Below are 23,687 nucleotides of genomic sequence, written 5' to 3'. Positions count from 1 at the left end.
CACATCACCTTGAGTTTTACTCATTCTGCGCTACCCAGAACGCACACAACTCTCTAATCTCTCTTCCTTCTCAGGACATTAGCCAGCAAACTACCTCTGTTAACAGACTACAAGATCTATACATGTGGTTAAAGGACAATGTCAACCCAAACCCTAGTTCAGACTAGGAAAAGGAGCTGAAACTCATCTGAGGTATTACTCCAGCCTGCCTCCCTCTGCTCATTTCCATTTTACAATCTCATAGTTTAGTCAGATGTTATTCCTCTCCTCTGCTGCTATCTGCATTATACAATTGCATAAAATACATGCAAAGCCAGTGAACGCCTGACATGGGAAGATGCAAGATAGCAGACTGCTTTTCCCCCTTCTTAAACTAATCTCCCAGGACAGAGGTTCCCAGCCTGAGACCCAAAGCCACAATAAGCTATTACTAAATTATCCCACCGGCTGCAGCAGGTCTTGCTCTCCAAACATCTCCTCTGGGACGCAGCAAGGACCCTGGGGTCTTCCCATCACAGGAGTGAAGTCACCAACGCATGTTCCCCAGCACACACAAGGGCTGCTCTGCTGCTGCCTAGTGGCCTCCAAAACTTTCTCTGCTACAGGTGGTCGGGCAGTACAGCAAAAACAGAAAGAAGCCTGCTTGGATCCTTTGCAAAGACATGCAGATGCTGTCATCAAAATGGCAAGCTGGCATCATAATCTTGGCTTTAATTTCACATCTGCAAGTCAAAGCTGAAGAGCCTTTCTGGAAAGACAGGGCAGGAGACAACTTTCACCACTTGGCAAAAATATAAACTGCAAATGAGTTTATTTTTAAGCATTCACACTTGCCTGCATTGGAGGTTTCAAACACAATCCACAAAGAAATGGATCCAGATTTATTTAGAAAGAAGTGAATACTTCCATTCACTTTGTAATTTATAAGCTGGATGAGTTCATTCTCTAGATGCATGATTAGGAAACCACAGGACTAAAATACAGATGATAAAATTGCAAAGGGTTTACATTGGTTGATTAAAAATACCTTCTTCAGAAGCTAACAAACTGTGACACTGCACTGCATGCTCTAGACCACTCGAGAACTGTCAATGAAGCTAAAAGTATTTTCTACACATACATCAATTTTAAAATACAAGCAAAACATCACTAGGAAATGCCACATAAAAAACTGTGACACCAACAAGATACATGCCAAATCTCAATGCCTGGTTGTTTTCTGTTACTCTGGGCCTGTCTCCCCGCCTCTTTTTAAAGCACTCCCAGGTCCTGCACTTCTCCCAGCCCCATCGGTGCTCTGACAAAAGAAAAATTCACTGATTTCATCTTATGCAATAACAGAGCCTTCACAAGCTGGGCTTGACCAACCTCAATAGAGATGAGAGGTTTTGGGCTGCAGAAAATTCTTGCATTTTGAAGACTGATGAGGACTACAGCCTTTACAGGATGCAGGGGAACAGTGAGGTCCTGCCCAGTCCCAATGGCCCCTTCTTCACCTGGGGCATATGGAAATTCATTTGGGAAAGCAGGAATTTGGGACGATCAAGGCTCTAGTAAGAGGCTAGATTGCTATCAGGAATTTGAACCAACCCCAGAGACACCTAGGGAGGCAGGACTGACCCCTCTCAAAGCAATTAAGAGTTGCTGGCAAGTTTCCCTGTCCATGAAAGAAGTTGATGGCTGGAGGGCAGTACCTGGACATCACTTATCAGAGAGTTAAAATTCTCCAGGAGAGACCAGAGACCAACAGCCAGAGGCCAAGGGAGCAGCACAGGGACCTGTAACTGGTATGAATAGGAACAGGCAAGACCAGGGTCTGCTGCATGGGAAGAGAGATGGGAAATGCAGTCGCTAACACTGCGCTGCCAAAGCCCACAGGCACCAGCAGCCAGTGCAGAGCCTGGGGAAGGGGAGCAAGATACCAGCAGCACCTGCCACCGACACCAAGAGAGATCCTGGGCCTCACAATCCCTGGCTTGTTGGAAAGCCAGGGGCTTTCAACAGGGGCTGGCAGAGAAGCAAATATTATATCCACTGCTCTGAAAATCCTGGAGCAAATAGACAAACCAAGCAAGTTAAAGTAACCATGAAAGAAAGGAAATATTTCTCACTATTAACAAGGAGAGAAACTTCAAGCGGACAGCTGACGTAAAATTTCCCCTAAGCTGACAAGTGTCAGCAGCCAAACAGACGGGCATTTCTGCACAGCCACGGCACCTGCAGCCTGCCGGTCAGTCGTACCCAGGACCCCAGGGAGTCTGCAACACCAACACTGGCTTTGTCACAGACTGGGTGGTATGGAAGTCCAAGTATACACCACCTTGATCTGATGAAGAAAAGCAAAGCCTCATCAGAAAGAGATCCCTAAAGCATTTCTGTTCCAAAACGGTTTGTGAGAGCCTGAAAGACTTAAGAAAAGCAGTTAGCGTGTTCCATATTTGCTTTAGGTGAAAAATGACACAACCAAGTGGAAACCCTCTCTAAACTTGCTGCTTGTTATGTCATTATTAGAGGGTACTACAGGTAACTTATCCCCAACAGGTCATTATCCCCAAGTGCTGTTATTTCAGACAGCTGACAGTCATGTCTGAAAGCAGGTCTCAACTTACTGACCCTAGGTTTAAGCAGCCTGAAGTTTAGCTTCACGCTTGGCCCTGCTATTTTGTGAGAGCCTGCGGTCAGTAGAAAACAGTGTTGCAGAAGTCGGCGACTCCCAAAGAGAAACCCAGCCGCTGATGGATGCACAGCTCTGCTAAGGAACACGGCACCACCGGGCAAACACGGCGCACGCCTTGCAGGCGGTTTCTTTAATGGAAGACAGGACAAGAAGACCAGCAATAGAAAATCTTCGTTTGATGAAAAGCAAGAGGACAAACAGCCCTTCACAAAGCACTGGATGGTTTCTGAGAGCTGCCCCAGCCTCACGCCGCTGACAAAGCACAAGGCAGTGGTTACCTGAAGGAGGATGGGACACCACGCAGTCTTCAAATGGCTCAAGTCACAGGGAAAGGCAAGGTAAGAGCTGTGGGTACAGACATGTCTGTGCATGTGGCAGGAGGAACAATTTCAGTGTCTTTTACCACAATTGCCCACAGCACAACTTCCCACCCCACACCCCAAGAGCCTCGAAGGCATTTTACAGATCAGCCTATTTTGCGTCTTCCCTATGACTATTTTGTGTCTTCCCGTAACGTGCCCAGTCTCTGTCACTGCTGTTGGGAGAATACGAGGAGCCAAGGGCAGATCAAACACAGCAAATCCTATTTTCTTAAGTTTGTTAATGCTAACTGCTTCCCCTGCTAAGCCACTAATGGAGCTGTGAGAATCCAGGAGCACAGATTAATTCGGAGCCCAGGTACTGCCTCATGCCTGGAGGGATTTCCGTAGAGTTGCACTAGAAGACAGATGAAAGCTCGTAATACCCTCCATACAAGAGATAAACCCATTAAAATATGAACAGCCCCTGTGCAGACATGATAAGAGCTCTGCCAGGTAACAAGAGAGACCACAACAGTATTTCTAGGTTTAGTTATATCTGTAAGCCATTACACTCGATCAGAATACCCTGATCACACCACACTCAGTTTGATAGCCATGCCATTCTCCCCCGCCTTTTGGGGTGCTGCTGTGAAATACGTGGCAGTCCCAAAGTCCAGCCCAGCCCTAGCACTGCTGACTCAAGCTTTGCTCATTCTCTGGGGATGACCCTGCAGGCAGCAGGCAGCTGTGCTGTGTCCTTGGCCAAACCTTCTCCCAAGACACTGTTAGCAGCACAGGATGGGAAGGCATCTCCTGCCACAGACACTCAGGCCACTGCCTTCGGCAGAGCATCTTTTCCGCACACCGCGTGCCATAGAACATCACCCAGCATCCCACCACGGCAGTGCCAGCTCCCTCCTCCCTGGGCATAGGTGGGCTGCGTGCCGTGACCTCCTGCTCTCCCATTACTTAACCACATCTCACGGCATGTCTAAGCATGGTTGCTTGGTGCATGAGCAGCAGGAGATTCAAAGCTTTCCAAGGACATCCCTGCCCATTCCCATGAATAGCTAGAGCTGCTGCTGTTAGCACAACCACCAGGCTCCCTTGGGAAGGGGCTGGCTGTGGCTCAGTTGAATTCCTCTGGCAGTGACCTGCCCCCCGCTCACACTTTCCTAGGGACCGCTAGGCTCTTCTGTCACAGGGAAAGAAGGAAGCAGGAGCAGACGGGGGCCAGACGACTTGTCCCAGCATGCCCAGAGCCCGCTGGCAGCAGGACAGGCACCCTGCCCTCCAGCTAACCCACGGCCAGCCATCTTCTTCTGGCTCCAACACAGCCGCACTTCAGCAGGGAAGCAATTTCTGCACATAGACACTTCAGAAAGGGCTCTGGCAGGGTTCACTCTGAAAAGGTGCGGTGTAAAATGTAAAGTATTTTTGTAAGGCCAAGTTGATGTCAGAGCCCGCGATGGTGCAGTCGATTCCCAGTCTGGAGTGCAGGGGGTAAGATCAGTGATCTTCTTCCAGCATTAATGCACAGCAGGCTGTTTATAACCCTCTATTCCTCATTGCTATTTAACATATGTAAGGGGCTCGACATGGTTGATGTTCAGTAGTTGTGGTTTCCAAGCAGTACTGCATTTCCTCAAAATGAAGATACATAATATTTTAAAACTATTTTTAAAACTAGTCACTAATCTGCAACCTTTTTCGTCATTCCTCCTTCCTTCTATCAAACCCAAACCATAACACACAGTCACAGAAGATCATCAGCGAGTTCACATGCAAGAACTCAGCGGCAAGAAACTCGTGTGTGTGCACACACACACACAGAGGGAAACTCAAAACTGCAATTCAGTTAAATTGGTACAAGCTATGTTTAAGGTTTCAAAGGCATCCGGGATGTAGTCCACTGTTTAGAGTTGTGGGTACCAGTACGCCGTATGTGCAGAAGGAGAATCTAAGTGCTGAATCAAAGCATGAGGTATTTATTTAAGAATCTGCCTCAGCAAATGTAAAGAAATTTAAAAGTTTCCTGCCCCTGAGAGTTCAGCATTCTAGCAACCTGATTGTGTATCATCCGAAAATCTCATCACTACCTTCCCTTGCCAGGACTGACCCCGCCCACTCCTAAAGCAAGTCACAACACAACTGAACCTCTGATTGCCATTTTGAACGTACCCCTCCACACAGCACAGTCAGCTGGGGCAGGGAAGTCCTAAAAAAAAAAAAATCTTTAGAAACTGGCCTTAAAAGACAGTCTGTAAAGCACCACTCCCTAGAAATGTCTGGCTTCTGCAGAGCATGGCAGCTTCTGCAAAACTCTCAGTTTTTTGCAGTAGTTTTGTGTAAATCAGACTTTTCAGTTTCCCACCTCAATAGACTTGGGACTTTGTTGGGTTAATTTTGTCGGGTCAGTCCTGGAACTGGAGCTGTCCATACCAAAGCGGTAAGTTTTAAAGGCAGAAACCAACACCATATTTTACAGAGACAGTCAAGTTCTTAAAATCAGTTAGTTATTCCAACAACATTAGAAGGAGACACACCATTTTCTCAGTCATTTTTCCATTTGTAGTATTTTGTTTTGTTTTTGGTTTGTTTTTTTTTTTTTTTTTTAAACCCATGAGCCTAATCCTTCATTTCTCTATGGAAAAGCTGGAAGAAAAAGATCACAAGGACAAAGTATCAGCCTTCTAGAGCATCCACTGCCTTCGTTCACCCTTTGGAGAGGTTGCTGGGTTTGTTGCTGAGATTATGTTTTTTAAACATACTCTGAAAGTAAATAAATAAATGAAAGTATCTCCACGCATCAGTATTCGCTTGTGAAGGAGACCCAGACAATGCACGGGAGGCTAGAAAGGAGCCAGTAAATTCTGAGGATGTAGAACAGGAGAGGGGATTAAGCCTGGTGATTAAATTAGGCGACGCATGAATACATTCCAATGCGCAACATCACTCAAGCACTGGACAAAACATATGGCAACAATGGAAAGCGCTGCCCACGAGGTCACCTTTAATATGATTAGGCATGGACGTCTGAAAGGAGATCTCCCAAGTTCTGGCATGCTAACTCTCCTTTGTGCAGGGCAGAGAAGCACCCTCTGAAAGCCTTTGAGACTCTGTGAACCCCACACAAACGGCTGCTGTGTGTTAAGGGATGTGCCCAAGTCCATTGAAAGCAGGACAAAAAAAACCCTGAGCCTCAAGGCCGGGTGATAGAGCCGAGAGCAGCTTTTGTTCCCTGCTCGCAGGGCACCAGCAGGAGCTGTCCCCAGGGTGTCCTGCCTGACAGCTGGGTCACCCCATGGGCTCTCCCATTCCGCTTGGACTTTTCAACTCCACTGGCCTGCATTCACCGGCACGGCTCGCCTCTTTGAAGGGGGAGAAAGCACCTCATCCATCACTGACACGAAGGCAGTTAATTCACTTCTTTACAACTGGAAAGGCTTTTGCTGTGAGCAGGAGGGAGTGCAAGAGGAGTAATGAAACCCACAAGGGAGCCAAATGATGCTTTCCTCTGCTAGACGCCAGTGCTGGCAACACTTGCTGCTGGCACGGCCGGTGGTGGGTGAAAGGAGACTCTTTTGTGGTATGCCATTAGCTGCTTCCAACGCCTCAGTTCATGTTTACCACAGCCACTGTGTTACTTCACTTGGTGTTTTTTTCCAGTCCTGTTGATTGTACTACAGAACTGATCGAGTCCATTTGGAAGCCCTGCTCACAGAAAGCAGAAACAAATTGCTTTTTGAAAGGACTATTTTTTATTTCTTCCCTAAACCAAACCTCACTCTGCTTTCCATAAATCCAACCTAAGGCTGAAATCCCCACTTAAAGCTGAAGAGCAAAGGTCCCTGCTAGGCTTTGCCCACTCTGGTCATCGCCCAGCTGTGCCACTGGCCCTCGGCGCGGCGGCAACGCCACCAGCCACGGGAGCGCTGAGCTATGCTGCCCAGACTGTCCTAGAAGACATCCCACACTCCGGCATTTCCCTGCACCACACAACACCGCAGCCATGTCAAGTACAACCCCGTTACAACAGCAGCCAGCAGGTTGTCTTGTCAACTGTAATGAGAAGAAACATTCGATGACATTAAAGATAAATCTTGTGTGCGTCACTGCATGAGTGCCTTGCTGTAATCGGGTGAGCCCTTCAGACTGCTGAACTCTACCCCAGAGGACCTTGGCACGCTCAGCCAAGCTCCTTGCAAGGTTTCTGCAGACCTTTAGTATTTCAGATTCCAAGCAATGACTAACTGGGGACACGTGAGGGACAAACCCAATGGCAAATTTCTTCCACACACTTTATATCTGCACAGCTGGATGGGTGAAAGTCATGGAGACAGCCCTAGGAGGAACTTGCTCTGGCTACGGGTCCCACCAGCTACAAAGGCTCAGTGACAAAGCAACAACAAACACAGTGCAGGACGGCTACCAGCTCTGCTCCTGCTATTGCCAGGAAAAGGAAAGGATCACCTCCTAAAGCCCTTTCCAGCTTTACATTTCCAGGATGCCATAACTGCAGCTCAAGCTTTGACAGAGCACATCCCAGCCATGGCACTGTCACGGCACTGACCTTCAGCAAGCTGTGAAATGCCTACGCTCTCATACCAAGGAGTCACCTTGGACCCTTCTAACAGATCTCATTGACTCTCATGGGATCTGCCAAGACTGAAGATCAAGCCAGTTTCTAACGAGACGAGGTAGTCTGGGCAGCTGCACACTAGTTCTAAAAACACTTGGGGCAGCAGCTCCATGAAGAAGGATAAGATTTTTTTTTATTTTAGACACACAAAAACCCCCTTCTCCAAACATAACTCTTTCAAAATAAAAACTAATGAAGGTTGGGAGAAATGCCTGTGGTGGCACCCATTTCTTGGCTGTTTAAGCTCTTTCCAGCAAGTCTTCCTCCTTTGAAGCTACTTCACTTCAAAAACACTGATCCTCAGTGGTGGGTCTGAACAGCTACAGATCTACCAAACAGCAGGAGCAAGGATGAACCAGGCCTGGCAGCATACCACACCGAAGCTGTGCAACCAGCTGTAGAAGCTGCCTGCCTTTCAACAATTTTCTTGAAGGAATGAAGCCCAGATGATGTTACTTTGACCGACTGCTTGGGGCTTAGGGCAAGCCCTCTCTTCCCTGCAGTGCTCAGCTGCAGGCAGTAGCTGTGAACTCAAAAAGCCCAAGGTCATCAGGTTCACCCTGAGAAGTAGCCATTTCTCCCTACGAAGTAGGCACACAAGGGCAGGTTTAAGACACCTCCATCTCCTGGATTTCTTCATCCCAAGAAGCATGTACAACACCTTGTTGATCCTGGCATGTGGAGACCAACTGGCTTCTGTGCTGGGCCTGACCCGTGGAAACTCCATTTAGGTACTGTATTTCTACCCAGCCTCTCTCAGTGTTCATTCTCTGCTCCAGACTTTATCCTAAAACTTGTGGGACACTAAGCAATAGCATTCTTCCAGCATGGAGAACCTCAGAGGGTTTAATACTGTTTTGCGCTCTTTTTATGAAAAGACACACCTGTCTGCTATCTCAGCTGGTTGCAATGGCACCATATTCATGGTCTTTAAACTGATTTCAAGGAATCTGTACAAAGGATTGAGAATTTGAAAACAGCTGACCACACTGAAAAAGGATTTCAAGGTTGGTCCCCTGCACAAAGGCTGTTTGATAGCAGCATCCCTTGGTACTGCGTTACGGATCCATCAATACACCTACCTCTTACTCCTAACTAAACATGAGAAACCATTAACTCCCCAGCTCATTTAACGACCTGCATGTTGCCCACTGGCTTATTTTTTTAAAAAATAACTGAAGAGCAAGGCAATGTGAGCACAGTATTAAAGACTATCAACCATCACTTTCAGTAATGTTTGAAAATAATAAAAAACAGAGCTGAAGTAAAAATTCAAAACCTCAAAGTAATTTCAACCATACATACATGAGAAGGGAAAAGTTTATACATGATGCAACAGAAAAAGTGACTCACTTTCCAAAATGCCAAAGCCTGTTTTAGTTCATTCTGTCTTCTATACCTGTTAAACACATCACTGACAGAGAAAACATTTAAGAAATCGCATTTTTTAAAATCCTGTTTTAACTATTTAAGCATTTTATTTCCTAGTATTGCTGGTCAGGCTCTAACATGCTAATCAGAAGCAAAGTGCTAGCTGGATCAATGGGGTTTCTTCTCAGAAAAACAAGGAGAGCCTTGAGATTAAAACAGAGAGCTTGAAATTGAGGTGAAACTGCAGCCTTAAAGCTAATGCAAAACCTCCTGTTGATTCATGGGACTAAGAATTTCTCAGTCAGAGGCTGATTTCACCATTGCCGTGAGACACCCAATAAGCTACAGCTCTGCAGTCCCCCAAGGTCAGCAGGATCAGAGGGATCAAACCCATGACATGGCCAGTTTACTTCAATTGTCAAAGAAGGCGCAAATTAAATTTTGTTGTATTCAGGCTAGATTGTGGGTTTTTTGTAAAAAAACAACAAGAGTGACTGTTTGGTTAGTTTGGATTTATGTGACAGAAACAAGTTTTTCAAGTCCAGTTAACGGAATTACCCACAAAACCCCCTTCATGGTTATTCTGCATGGCTTGTTTCTTCCAGATGTCTGAAGTCTCCCAAACCACTCCAGTCCAACAAACTCATCAGGCTACTTTCTCACTGCCTCTTGCTTAGTTTTCAAGTGACATCAATTTAATGGTTGCCCATCACAGATGGGCAACAGACTGTCACCAGTTTGGATGGTAACTAATTAGCACAAATGCAATATATCTGCTACCAGCCTAGATCCAAACTGAAGAATGTATTTCCTTCAGAGGGCGAAGTTTAATAGTCCTGTCAGGTTTTAAGGCATTGACAATACAACAACTTGTGAATACGTATCTTTAGGGAGAGATGGGTGTTTGTGCCTCAAGATGGAAGCAGGAAGCAACAGCGAACCACAGGGTCTCCCACAACTGAACGCAGCACTGCACAAAGAAGGAGCACGTTCAGGAAGGAGGTCTTTCTCAAATCTCAAACATGGACAAATCTCAGAAACAAGTGCAACGTGGACCAACAACCTTACCTGAAACGTGCTTCACACTCCCACTTTACACAATTACGTATTCAGGGAAAATCTACACCCTGGATTATGCTCGTAAGCTTGAACAACTTCCTTATTACCATATGATGTAGAGAAGGGCAAGATAAGCAATCTAGACTACTCAAGACAGATTCAAAGCCACTTGCTTTCAAAACAAAACCAAGAGGTTGCTCAACAAACTGTACTCCCAATGAATCACTGCAAACTTTTAGCAGGGCATATAATTTCAGGAGATGTGGGCTTAGACTTGGAATGTTTAAAGATAAAACCTGAAAGTGGACTTCAGCAAGTGCTGGCTTCCTCAGATGGGGCAAGAACAGCTCTGTCCTCTGCTCAGCTGCTGAGATTTTGGCTAAGACTCTTGTAGCCTCATTTCAGAGGGCCGTGGAAACCACAGGTGCTTTCTGAGCTTCTTTGTACTTCAGCATCCATATGCTATGGATGAGAAAAGATAAAAACATCCTAGGACTCAGAAGGAGTGATCATGACATAGACACCTGATAAAAAGAGCTGTGGTCATGGAAAGTAAGAATTTTTTCCCCCTCTCACTTTGGAAATGAGAAGTCACAGAACTGCAATGTCTGAATCTTTCATCTCCTTCCAAATATTGCCTTTTATCATCATACAATTAGCCTTTCTTCCACTTACCGTTAGGTGAAACAGAACTCGCTCTGACAAAGAGCTGCTACATCTTCACCTATGGCAGATGGAACACATTTGAAGTTACATCACTCAACACCCAGTGACTCCATCTAAAGAGAATGATGGATTAGCCATGCAGTCAGCTATAATTAATACCTGAAAAAAACCCTTGTCAAGTCTCTTTTCAAATACGTGATAAACGGAATCTGAAACAACAAGAGACTTTCTGATGACGCCTGTTCATCACCAGGGAAGAAAAACACCATCAACTGGAGGGCAAGACTCTCAGAGCAAGGATTGTTTCCTCAGTAGAAAACGTAAAATAAGAATTTCCTCCCAGTGCTTACCCCATTGCACCTCTACGCAAACATTTCCCTGGGTTTTATCTGTCTTGCTATCAGAGACATGGAAGAACCAGTTTGTTTCTGCCTCATTGAGAACCAGTTTTTCCACCCTCAACCTCTTTCAATATAACCAGCAGAAGCCACTACTTCTCTGCCTACCAACCGCACAAACACCAGTGAGTGGCTTGCTCAGCTGGATCAAGCTCTGAATTCTCTGATCTTAGCTATCAGCTTCACGTTTGGGACACATTCCATCACACTAAGACACCACCTGCCACGGATGCCCTCTTTTCCCCCTAGAGATGCTATTTGGCACCGTCTGAGGTCCCTGTAAGCAAGTGACCCCAGGCTGCCTACCACACAAGCATGGGCAAGACCCATCAGTGTCCCGCTATCCCAGAAAACTAAGAGATGTCTACTTCACGTGTGAATTTGGAGTACCTGCAAACACTTTCAACCCCACCTGCACGTCAAGACATGATAACTGCCAGCTCACCCCTGCCCCCACAATAGCTAACCACCAACTGGATTCAATCGATAGGAAAAGCCATGCAATTCGGAAGGTATGACTAAGTCCTGCCCACTGCAACTCCGTCCTATGCAAGCAAGAGAGACTCCCATGGGACAGCGGCACACTGGCTCGGCCCTGGCACGTGCAGGCAAAGCCTGAGAGCTGAAAGGACTGGGGAGAAGGACCACTTGTGAAACAGGATGATTCCTTCTGTGTTGCAGAGACATGCTGGCCACAGCTCAGCCCTTCACGCTGCTGTGGCTTTTTTCTCTGCTCTGCACATGAGAAGTACCCGCTAGGAACTGGGATAGAAAAACCTGACCTGAACTAGGCCAGCAATAAACAGCAGAAACAAAAAAGCACCAATTCTTATTCAATAGCTGTCAGTAATAAATGTGAGAGGAAGAGAACGGTCAGCGTTGGCCTAAGGTGTGGGATTTGGCCTGGGAATTAGAAAAGGCTGTCCTGCCAGTTCTGCCATAGACTCACTGCATGAGCTCAGGCAACTGCTTCACCTCTTCGTGCCATTCCCATCACCTGGAAGGATGGAGCCAACCTCCTCTCTGATACTTGCTCTTGAGGCCGGCAGACGAAAGAAGCTGCTGCTGTGTCACAAAGCATCTCAAAATTAAAGCATAAGATCCCTTCTTTCTTGGGAAGTTTCTGAGCTTGCAGGTCTGTGGAAGATTTAATAAAACTCAAGGGTTAAGCTGTTCAGAAGAAAAACACTCATACATGACTGGTGAATTTGAGTATCTGAGCTAGTGGCTGGAATATTTACTCCAGGAAGAATAAAGTCATAACCAACTCTTGCATTACTGATGGTAAATTAATGCCAGAGCACCACTGTGTGGGGAGCTCCTTCCCAGCCATGTTTGCCCAGACATCTGGCTGCGGTGGCTCCCAGCACGATGCTCTACAGCCGAGCCCGGTGCTCCAGCGTCCGACTCCCCCCTCCTGCCAGAGCCAGCTCGACCACTTCACCACCTGCTCCTGCTGGGACACAGCTGCTCAGCTCTAAAAGAATGATTGGGGAACGGCAGGACATGTGCGAGGACATCAATCCTACTCACACCCCTGGGAGGACTTCATTAAAATCCCAGGGCAAGACATTATATTTGGAGGGCTTTCTACTCAAAATCCTGATTTAATCAAAATATTTTAAAACCTACTGGCAACGCAAGAAGAAAGATGCTCAGCCAACACAGACCCCATCCATAACACGATCCCACAACTCCTCCTTCCTGTGCACGTCCCCAGTGCATGAGCAAACTGCCTGACCTGAGCCATTAGCTGTTCCTGGTGACAACGGTGACATTTCATGTTTGCCTGCGAAGTACCATATCCCCCTGCGATATTGTAGGCAAGACATTTCCAAAAATCATTCCTACTTCATTAACACACCTTTGCAAATGCATTTCGATTACTCCTATGGGGAAGCGCAGTATCCCCCGGTAGAAAGGATTGGCCTTACATGCTCATTTTGATGTATTAACCGAGACGATGCAAAAGACATAAAATCCCCAAAGGAAATTAATCTCCAAATATATCCAACATCTCCCCAGCTGCCTTATGTATCATGCAGTATAAGCAACTCTCCATTACGATCGTATAGCACCTGCTGTCCCCATTCTGGATATCAGTGATGTCTCTTTAACCAGACATCAAAGAGAAGGAGCAGACAATGGTGGAATTGTGATAGGAAGTGAATAGTGAAAGCTCCTTAGTCTGCATTTCCATTTATCTTACAGCACCGAACGTACAGACCACCCTGCCTCTGCTGTCACATTCATGTACTGTTGCTGTAACAGCCTCTTTAGGGAGGTATCATGGCAGTTTTCAGGATCTTATAAATGAGCCTATTGGATTTTCTCTTGGGCCAAAACAAATGCCAAAGCAGGTACACACCTCAACCTACCCTGAGGAAACCAAATCTGAGATGGATTTGGTACCAATGTCAAATCCTAGGTGATGAGCACCAGAACTTTCTCTCTGAAACTGGCCAAAAAAACAACAAAGTGATACTCCCCAAGAGATGCAGCCAAGAGTCAGTTTGGAGCAAAGCCATTTACAGCTCCGCAGAAAGGTGCATGCATTGAGAGTGTGCAGGGGCAGCACATACAGCAGCCATGGCCAGAACACCTGAGGATCGCACCACGGAGTCCTCAAGCCAGGATGGCCTTCCTGCCCCAACAGCATTTTAAGACATAAATTCAGACCATACTAATAGGGAAAATCTAGGCACATTCAGTTAAATGATGTCTATACAACATTGTAGCCCTTTGCTCTCCCATCCAAAGAGTTCTTCCAACCCAAAGTGCCTTCAATTCATATATGAATATATTGCATCTTGTGCACAATGGCTGTTTAACCATGGTAGAAATATGTACTACTTCCACAAGAAAAGACCTGAATGCTTACTATACAGATATGAGGCAGGAAATACGACAAAACAATTTCCCATAATTATTTCCAGCAGTCATTCATATTGGAACATTTTAATGGTGGTAGTAATTAATCTGTGGCTCTTGAGATTTCCAATTAAATGGCATTAGCAGGAGCAACTGTCTAAAAATACACGTTTCTGTCCTATCACACTAGCCACAACTAAATATGAAATTTCCCAACATAGTATCACACCCTGCGTGTACAGTGTCCTTCCTCCTCCTCGTTTTCCGTGTGTGAATGGCTTGAGTCAACTTCTCAAAGCTATTTGCATCAAGTAGGCAGAGGCAATTCTGAGAGCTTCAAAGACTCTTCAGAAACGGTTAATACATCCAGCATGCCACATACCTCAGTGTTTTGGAGCTGGCATTCTGAACGCATTCTGGTGTTTGGGGTCTTTGTGATTGTTTCCCTATGTTTCCTGCAGCAGAAATACTCTAATACTTCAGGAGTCCCACCAATCTTTTAATTAAACAAAGCTATTCTCAAAGATCACTTACTTCCTTATCCCCTGCAGCCACGGGACAGGACTGTAGGTAAGGTCTCCAGCGTGGTACAGAGATATCACAACACAATTTTTACTACCTTTAAGTTACTCAAAATAATAGAGACCCACAGGGAAAAGCAACCCTTGCTCAGGCAATGAGGCAGTGATACGGCATACAGGCTGCGAGCAAGCAGAAGTGAGACCATTTCACTAGCAATTCAACCCTTAAATTTGCGTAACATTCTCATCTTTGCAATTTTTATCCTTTTATTCTTCCCTTTTCACACACACACCTGCAAAGCTGAATGCCTGTTGCGCAGAAAACAAGGAGAGAAGCTATTTTAGCAAACAATTCAATGCCATTAACTGGTTTAACACAAATGCACTTCGGGTTGTTCTCACACTGAACTTTGGTCAATGCCAATGTTTTGAGCACCCAGGTGTAAGTGCGCTGGCAAAGGCAGAATCACCGGCACAAAAGCCACTGCTCAGCTCACAGACAGTTGTCATAGAGACAGATCAGCATCCCGGGGTATTCTCATTTTAAATATGCACAGAAATCCTTTTAAACCTGTCTTCTTGTAGGCATCTGTCCTCGTGATTCATTTATAAACTGCTGAAGCCAAAAAGAGAACCATTTATCAGCAGGTCTCCTCTAGGCAAGCTGGAGCTAAGGAGCTTTTCTGCAAACGATGGTTTTTGTTGAAAGCAAGTTTCTATCTGATTCTCTGGCTAGTGTTTCTAAAAGCTGTGGTTTGGGGAAGTGATCCAGCTTCAAAGTAACCTGGCCAGGAAAAAAAAGGAAAGTTGTGGGTTGTGCTCACTTTGGTTTTTAAACCAGGTCAGATCCCGGCTCCAGTTTATAGTGTGGGTGCACCACGAGCTGTGAGAGGACAGCACAGGGGTGGCATTTCATGGTCCTGGGCAGGAAGGAGTGTGGCGGGGGTAAGACAATGTAAATATCTGAACATATTTTCTCAAAGTCACAGTACCAGGCACCTCTTGCCTTTACAACTAAAAACTGCAGCTCTAAATGAGAAGGAAAAGAAATACATTAATCTCTGTCTGTGTGGACAAAGTTTCATAAGCTCCTTAGCCGCTGAAGGTGCAAAGACTTTAAACCTCTAAAACTCAGTGATCAGCTGCCTTCTGGAGCTAGGAGGCTGGCAGGCAGCACAGGAAACCATATTCTATGGAAAAAGCCCCAGAAGGGGCCTATGCGGACAGCAAGATCCCATGGAGTGACAGATATGCAGCTCTGGTTGCAAAGAAGGTCCACAGACCCAAGGTCCAATGCAGCAGGATTCCCCTACAGACCTCTGCAGAGGCATGAAAGGAACCGGGGTGGGGAAAGAGCGACAGGTATGTAGGTTGCCACGGCCTGGACTGAACTGAGGCAGGAATTCAAAATTCAGCCCCAAAGAGACACATATACTGCCACTGAATCCACAAATCCTAAGCTTTCAAGACCATGTGCTACCTCTGTAATTTGTCTCAAGGTCTTCTGCGTGACCCTGATATGTAATTCCCAAGTCATTAAAAAAAATAAAATGTATTATTTATTTGTTGAGCTACGGAGATTCCTGCTACTAAAATTACTGCTAAAAGATGAAACCATGGGTGAGCAGATGCTGCTCTCACACTAGGTCATACAAATTCAGCAGCAACATTCAAACAGAAAACATTCCGCTCACCATGGCACAGCCAGCCTGACACTGCTGCATCTTACTGGAGCCATCCGATGCCAGCTGCAAGGAGTTCCCCGGTCAGCCAGTATTTCTGCTGTTATAAATACATGCTCATGAATGGCTTCATCTGAGAGATGTTCTTAGTTTTGGGGAATAAATCCTAAATTATATGGATACTATGGGCTAGATCCATATCATTCCAAAGAGGGAACTGCCGCAGACAGGGAGCACCACCCCAAGGCCAGCATAGCCAGTGGCAAAGCAGGATGGGAGATTCTTGCCCCCTTGGTTTTCTTAATAACAACAGGAAGCACAAGAGCATATTACACTGAAAAATGGCAGGGTGGAAGTAAGAAAAAAATCCGTCACTGTTCAATCAGGAGTGACCCCAAGGCAGAAGCTCTCAAGCATAATGCGATATATAGGAAGAGGGCTCACATCCCCTGGAAAAAAAGAAGCACAGAAGTCATCCATGGCCAGCCACCCCCTCCCTTAAGACTGTGGGATGATCATTTCCTTCAGTCACATACTTATTTGTAATCTGATAATTCATTGCCCTTAGCTTCCTGCTGGAGTTTGTCTTCCATTGTTCAGGATTTACATTACTCACAGGAAATCAGTGAGAGGTCCAGTGATTAGAAAGGTGTGTTTTCCATTCGGACCCACCCTTGCTCGCTCACTTGGGGCTGGAAGTCGGACCCAGCGCACAAGTGCATCCGTGGGAACTCAGGGAAGCAGGGGAGCAAAGGCAAAGGGACTCATCTCCTTCTATTAAAAGCTGCAGATTGCTTTGTCCAGCCATACACCGCTGGCCACCTCCACACACCTGTCCCTCACATACTGTTTGTACTCAGGCCTTACCGTAACTGCTTTCATCATGTGCTGGGAGGGTGTAGTTTATGAAAATACAACTATCAAGGCAGTACTTGAACAGAGTAAGTACGGTTAAAGTGTCCCCTGCACTAAAATACACTTCCTTCTTGAAGACCATTACTTCTCGCTGACACTCTTGCCAGCGAGAAAGATTCTGCACAGGACAAAGTGCCACTTGTGAGATATAACTCACTTTATCACGTTGATTAGGAACTAGGCTGAGCAGGCATCAGCCCTCTCTGATGCCCTTAGCAGTGGCTTTTAACCTGGGTCTCACAAATGATGCTCCAATATGTTCTCTTTAACAGCTCCTCTGTAACAGCAACAGAGCAGAACAAAACATCGCTAATCTTTTATGGGGTATCACCAGAACAGGATGCTTCCCTAGCCAAATCTTCCCATTGAAAATGTCACAGCTGTTTTAAAACATATTTTCCCTGAGGTTAGTTTGATAACAGGTACTCGGGCACACATGGTGACTGCTCAGCACTACACTGTAGTGACTTGTGGAACGCAGCTGGTGACCTTTCTGGACCACAGCTCCCAGGCACTGTGGACTGCTGTTCCAGCCCAAACCTCTCCAAGGCTTCCCAGTTAGCTCATCAAGTGCAAAGGCTGGATTTTTTATGTTTCTCTAGCATTCAGAGCGTGCTTGGGAACAAAAGCCCAGCTTATTAGCCATTGTGTGATAAACCTCAGAAGGAAGCCTCTGTTCTGAAAGAGGTTCAACAAAACTCTGCATGACTTCAAAGTGGGAGTCTGATTTCCAAAAATTATTTGAATATAATTCTAAGAATTATTTCCTTTGAGCAAGGAGGGACCTTGAGCAAATGCCCTTGCTCCAGGGTCACTTATATGTGTCTAGCCAGTCCTCCAAGTCCTCCTACAACAGATGTAGGCAAGATGGCCTCGGGCACCACCATGCCTACAACAGTAAGTTTACCCTAAAGTATAACCCCGATCTCCTCTACTGGAATTCAAGATACAAATGTGTCATCTTGTCCGTCTTAGACATGGGTAAAAGCACATTGCCCTCCTCTTCACAGCAGCTTCGCCAGACTAAGCCACGTGCTCTACTGGGGAAGGTCACTGATTACAGACACTCCTTGATCTCGTTGCTCTGTAATGATTTCTCTAAAACTAGACTTTCCTGCAACTGGAGACCACGCTACAATGCTGAGTAAAATGTAAGGGTTACAACATACTTCTTGCATACAATAGCCCTGTTTACATATTTCAGTACGCTAGCTTTTTTCTCAGCAATACCCTTACGCTGACTCATGCCCATTTTGCACAACGGAACAATAGAGCTTCCTTATGTTAGGAAACCATTTTGTCTCCTGCTCAGGAAAGCCACTGGGTTCTACAAATTACTGGAACCTCCTACCCAAAAAAACTGTCCGAAGCCATCTCAGAGCAGCTGAACCTCAGATGCAAAAGTATTTTTGCTGTGATAATCTAAAATATCTGGATCTACTTGTAAAATAGAAGTGACACACACCACAGCTGATATAAGATTATTTAAATCACCCCAGACAGAAAACCCCCTTGCTAGTATTTCTTTCTCTGAAACACACCCAATACTTCTAAGTACTAGCTTAGATAACATTTAGTCATCTTCCCTGCACAAAGAATTGCTACGAAAGCTGTGGAAAACATGAGTATTGCAAGCAGAGAAACAAATATGAGGATGAGCCTTTCACAGTGCAACGTGCACTAAGGGTATCTGAACTGCCTGACAACGAATGACACCGTCATGATTTGTTTCACTGTATGAGTTACCCAGTCCACCAGGCTTTAGGATTTTGAAAAATGCTGAAAGATGAACCACTCCTTGAAAATCGGGGACTTTTTCTTTCGATCCTACTTTACTTAGTGCTTTTGGTACTTAAGTTGATGCTGCTCTTGAGATGCTGGCACACAAACCTGCCTTTCTATTCCAGCTGTGACTTTTCCCTGAAGTGTTTTTAGACTGATCAGGAAATTCTTAGGGAGTACAATGTGAAATTGCTTCAGTGGAGCAGAAGCCCCTTTCAGGGGCTGGACTACACTCACCTGGTCTAAGCGCAGAGCACCATCGATGAAGCGCTGTTTGCGGAGGTGCTGGGCAATTTGATGAAGGTTCAGTACAGCTTGCTGGATCTCGGCTATCGAGTGTTGAGGGGAGACAGGGGGTAGTTCTTCAGGTGAGAACACCTTCCCAGGGCTTTCAATCATACGCTGCGCATGGTCGTAGCTTAGCTTCACACAGGAGCAGATGACTGTCCGCCCAAACCACTCATCAAGGATCTGCAAAATTGGAAAGTCATCTGAGGACTTACTCTTCCACTGTACAGAAGTTTGGGAAGTTGTACAAACACTGGAAGGAACAGCACCAGACCTCATCACTGACTCTGATCTTCAAGTGAAGATCTCCTCATACCGAGACTGCCAGGCCTTTTGCCCATATACATTCTTTAGTGTCTGGTAACATGTATATGCACATTGTATTGTGCATATACATAGGGAACTGCTTGGATTTCCCTGTTCTACCTGGTTTCCCTCTTTCATAGAGCTCAAAGAACTACAGCCTGCTCGGAGTTGAAATCAGGCAGTTGACTCAAAGGTTACTAGGTGCAGGAGTGGCAACAGGCAACACACACGAAAGAAAGGATCTCCTATCCAAACCACAGCAGATTGTATTCCATCTCTTTAATTAAAGTGTGGCTAGCAGGCCATGAGGGGTTGGCTTTAAAATACTGCTTTCAGGACTACTGCAGGAACCCCAGTGTCTCACTAGCACTCGTGATGTGTCTGAGTAGGACTTTGGTGGGTCTGGAGAAGAGATGGCCCCTCACTGACCCCTTGTTTCTCTGATCATGCCTATGGTCCTAGGCCCAAACTCAAGCCAGGAACATTTCTGAGCTTCCAAAATATTTTGGAATCTAGAGGAAAATAATCTATAAATCACCTATAAAACTATTTTATTTTAAACCAGAAGCCACCCCCCGATGCAAAGCATCCACTTTCCACTCCTGCAACAGCTCTAACTTGTGTAAACTGGACAGTAATGACCCCGAGAGATCTGTTATTAATGTACTCAATAAACACCTTCTCACCAAGATTGCCTGGATGCACTGAAGACATGTCACATAGGTAAGGAATGGAGTTTGAGTGCATCCTGACCCATGCAGTCCAGTAATCCCTCTGTGTAGTGAGCAGAACTACCAGATCCAGCCTTGCTGCAGCAGGCTAACTTCACTCTACCCACCATCCAAATATTTCCTGGAAATGCCCTCTGTCTCTGCCTCCAGCAGCCATCCAAGCAGACTTTGGGTAACCATAGCCTTGTGTCCCTCGTTTGGAAACCCCACCAGAGGAACAGGCTAGCTCTTCTTCTGCAGGCAAAGCCGCACAAGGCTGGCCGGCCCACATACCAGTGGCTGACAGATGGGCAAAGCAGTGTGGAGAAGCTCCATTTGGGGGTTGTGAGCTGGGACTTGAAGATTACAACAAGCAGCCCACAAGACGGGTCTGCAAGGTCTCCCCCACCACAGCAAACCTGGCGCACCCAGACTCCAGACAGACTACCAGCATCTGAGACGTTTCTAGGGTTATGTTAAGGCTTCCCCCAGCTTTGGCTGCTTTTAAGAAAAAGCTGTAGTCCCCAGCACACCATGTGATGGCAGCCAGTGTGGCTCAGCTGAAACCCTCCCATTAGCACAGTCCCTGGTGGTACGGGTCTCTTGTCAGGGTGTGACATAGCTGTGCAGGAGGCTGAGGACTTTCTCCCTGCAAGGCAGTGTCCGTATGACGTTCTGGCTCATGACAACAGAGTTTTGAGCCTTGAAAGACACATTGTTTGTATAGGTTGTTTGAGACTGAAGCAGTTTTTCTTCCTCACTGGTAGAAGGAACCAGCAGAGCTGTGCTTAAGACGTCAGCAGGCAACTTAAAAAGAGAGTTGCATCGTTTGTTTTCAAATATCTTTCTGTTGACTGCATCTGAACAAGAACGTGCTACGCTGTTCCTACAAACGCCCAGCTCTGCTTCTGAAGAACAGCACAGATGCAACAATATGGTTAACGCCTCTGCCTCTGGAAAGTCATTTTAGATACATCATGTCACACTATCCCACTGGAGTCCACCAAGCTATGTGGAGCTGCTTAGGCAACATTTTGTTACACTCTATGAAAACTAGAAGAAAAAAACTCCAGAACCCAAAAGCAGTAAAACCAAGAAAGCGCCTGTCCCCGAGAAAGATGATTGGCGTCATTTTTCTAAAAGAAACAAGAATTTAAAATCCCAACAGTTTATCAATATTCATAATCCAGTGAGGAATCTGCATGGCTTTTCCTTGGTAGATGCATTAGCTCTATACCTATTTGCTTTGGAACAGTAACAATGGGAGCACAGAGCATCTCTCACCTCTAGTAGGGCTCTTGCGCTCTGCTTTGCAAGCTCGAGGTTACAATACTGCCAGGCACGCGGGGTGCAATCGAGTGCCCTTTGGCCTCACGTGTGCCTCACCAAGGAATGTCCTGTCCTCGATGTTGGTGTTCTCAAGGCGGTCCACCACCAGCTGAGGTTCAAAGGCTGTGCTGGGGCCTTTGACTCACCTCCCTTTCACCCAGCAGAGCCTGGGAGAGCATGTGATCCTGCTTACACTGAGATTAGGCCATAGTAACACCTAGAAATACAGGAGACACATTCTGTCCCAATTCAAGACATAAGCTCTTAGAAGAATGCCCTGCTGGGCAAGAGCCCTACAACCACTTTTCCTCTTGGAAGGAGTAAATTCTTCTCTGGCTTTCACTTGATATTCAAATCAAGTGACCTCAATTAAGACTGCAGTCCTGAAAAGCCTCCTGGGAGAAACCAGTTTGCTGAGCTGGCCCCAGGCAGCCTGCTTTCCAAGGGGCACACCACTGCTCCTCCACAGAGCAGCTTCCCGAGCAGGCAGAAGGCAGATGCTGCAGCTCCTCTATTTTCTCACTGGTCAGACAGGGCTGGCCTGAACACTGAAAAGCAAATAATGTATATATTGCAGGGGACAAGAGATAAGATTTAATTAAAGGCTTATTTTAATTAAGACTTGACTATTAGCCATTCGAAGACCACTCAGAGTCAATAAAAGTCTCGCCAAGTAGCTACTATTAGAAAGCCTCATGAGTAGTCATGCTGTCGCTATAGGAAGTGGAACGCTTTTCACAATAAACAAATAAAACCCACCTCAGTGCTAGGGCAGGGACTTGCTGGAGAAATACAGGTATAGGACTGCAAATATATTTTGCTAAAGCACAAACCAAGATGCAGTAATCTTTAGAGCAGCATGGACAATAATAAGGAAGTAAAGTTAATCTTTGTGAAAAGTTCACAAGAAACACCCTCCACAGAGTTGCGCATGAGTACGACACTGGTTAAAAAAACAATTCGGAGTAGAAATAGTGTACTTCACATATATTGGAGAGTCCTCTGACAGCGGCAGTCTTTAGCCCTCCTTGATTAGCAAGGTGACCCTGTGATTACCAGAGGAGATTGTCAGGGTTACAAAAGAGTGTGGGAGAGGAATGAAGACCTGGGGAGAGCTAGCAGGCAGCTGAAGGCAGCTTGCTGCACTGATAGCCTCCAGAACTGCTCCCTGGAAATAACAAATGCAGAGGATGGAGCTGTGCCTTTGCTGAAGAGCTATCACACTTTATTTGGATCCATGTGATTTGCAGCTCTGAAGAAGAATGAAATTGTTTACCAGAGAGACCAGAGAGGCCACTGAGGGATACTGCCCACATCCACTGCATTGCACAACTGCCTATGAGCACAAGGCAGGGTTGGAGTCAGGGGGAACTTCTTTTCCCACCCAAAGCATTAGCTTTGGGTTGCTGCTGGAGATAAGACATTAAATGGATGGGTGACCTGGTAAGGAGCAAGAAATTCTCTGTTCCTGAGATTCACACAAATATTCTCCGTTCCCCACCATGTTGTGAGATTATTCCATTTGGAAGTTCCACGGTATCTCATCAGTAAGAGAAGATACAGGGACAGTTCTACATCCTCCAGTACTGTTCACCGACAAGTCCTTTGCTATCCACCCGAGTGTTATAGGGATGGCATTTTTATCACTCTATTAGCAAGAGAAAGGGCCGGCTAACCAAGGGAGGACTGGTTAGCAGGATGACTGCCTGCTGCTTGAGGTACCTTGCCTTCTGGAGTCACCTTCCACATCACAGAGAACGTCAGTCTATCTTGCATGGGATTGAGACTGCATAATTCCTCACAGAGCAGCTTGGGAAGCATTGGAATCACCTGGAAGAGAACAGAAGAGAGCCTTGATGAGATATGGGCTTTTAGTAGATACCTGTCTGTGACCAAGCTTCCTTAACCAGTTGGTAAAAGACAGGCTTAACTACATAAAAAGAGAAAATGTATTAAACCTTCCGGATCACATTCTCTTTGGCAGCAGTGGCTACATCATAGCTCTGAGATGCATCACCCACGCCAGAGCTACATCACACAGCAAACAGTGTGCTGGCACGGACTGAAAAAGTAAACCAAATCCTCTGAAATGAGAAGAAGTCAGACACAGCTAAGGCGACCAATACTCACATCAACCCCATCCCTCAGCGAGACCAGAGGGAGCTGCC

General features: G+C 46.0%; 1 protein-coding gene across 5 annotated transcripts in view; it reads right to left on the bottom strand.

Annotated features, from left to right (window-relative positions):
* The window catches only part of DIS3L2 (DIS3 like 3'-5' exoribonuclease 2), a 195,549-nt gene that overhangs the window by 50,624 nt on the left and 121,238 nt on the right, over positions 1 to 23,687 (bottom strand). For all 5 annotated transcript variants that reach the window (XR_005107263.1, XR_005107264.1, XR_005107265.1 and 2 more), the window contains 2 exons: positions 23,242 to 23,349; positions 19,124 to 19,357 (listed from right to left, as the gene is read on the bottom strand). Coding sequence is in view for 2 of the 5 variants with exons in the window: in XM_037406892.1 (XP_037262789.1) it covers positions 19,124 to 19,357; positions 23,242 to 23,349 (342 nt within the window). In the remaining 3 variants the exon portion in view is untranslated. The remainder of the gene's footprint in view (positions 1 to 19,123; positions 19,358 to 23,241; positions 23,350 to 23,687) is intronic.

The sequence above is a fragment of the Falco rusticolus genome, chromosome 13 (assembly GCF_015220075.1).
Source record: "Falco rusticolus isolate bFalRus1 chromosome 13, bFalRus1.pri, whole genome shotgun sequence".
Lineage (NCBI taxonomy): Eukaryota > Metazoa > Chordata > Aves > Falconiformes > Falconidae > Falco > Falco rusticolus.
This window is presented reverse-complemented; position numbering and strand designations above follow the sequence as displayed.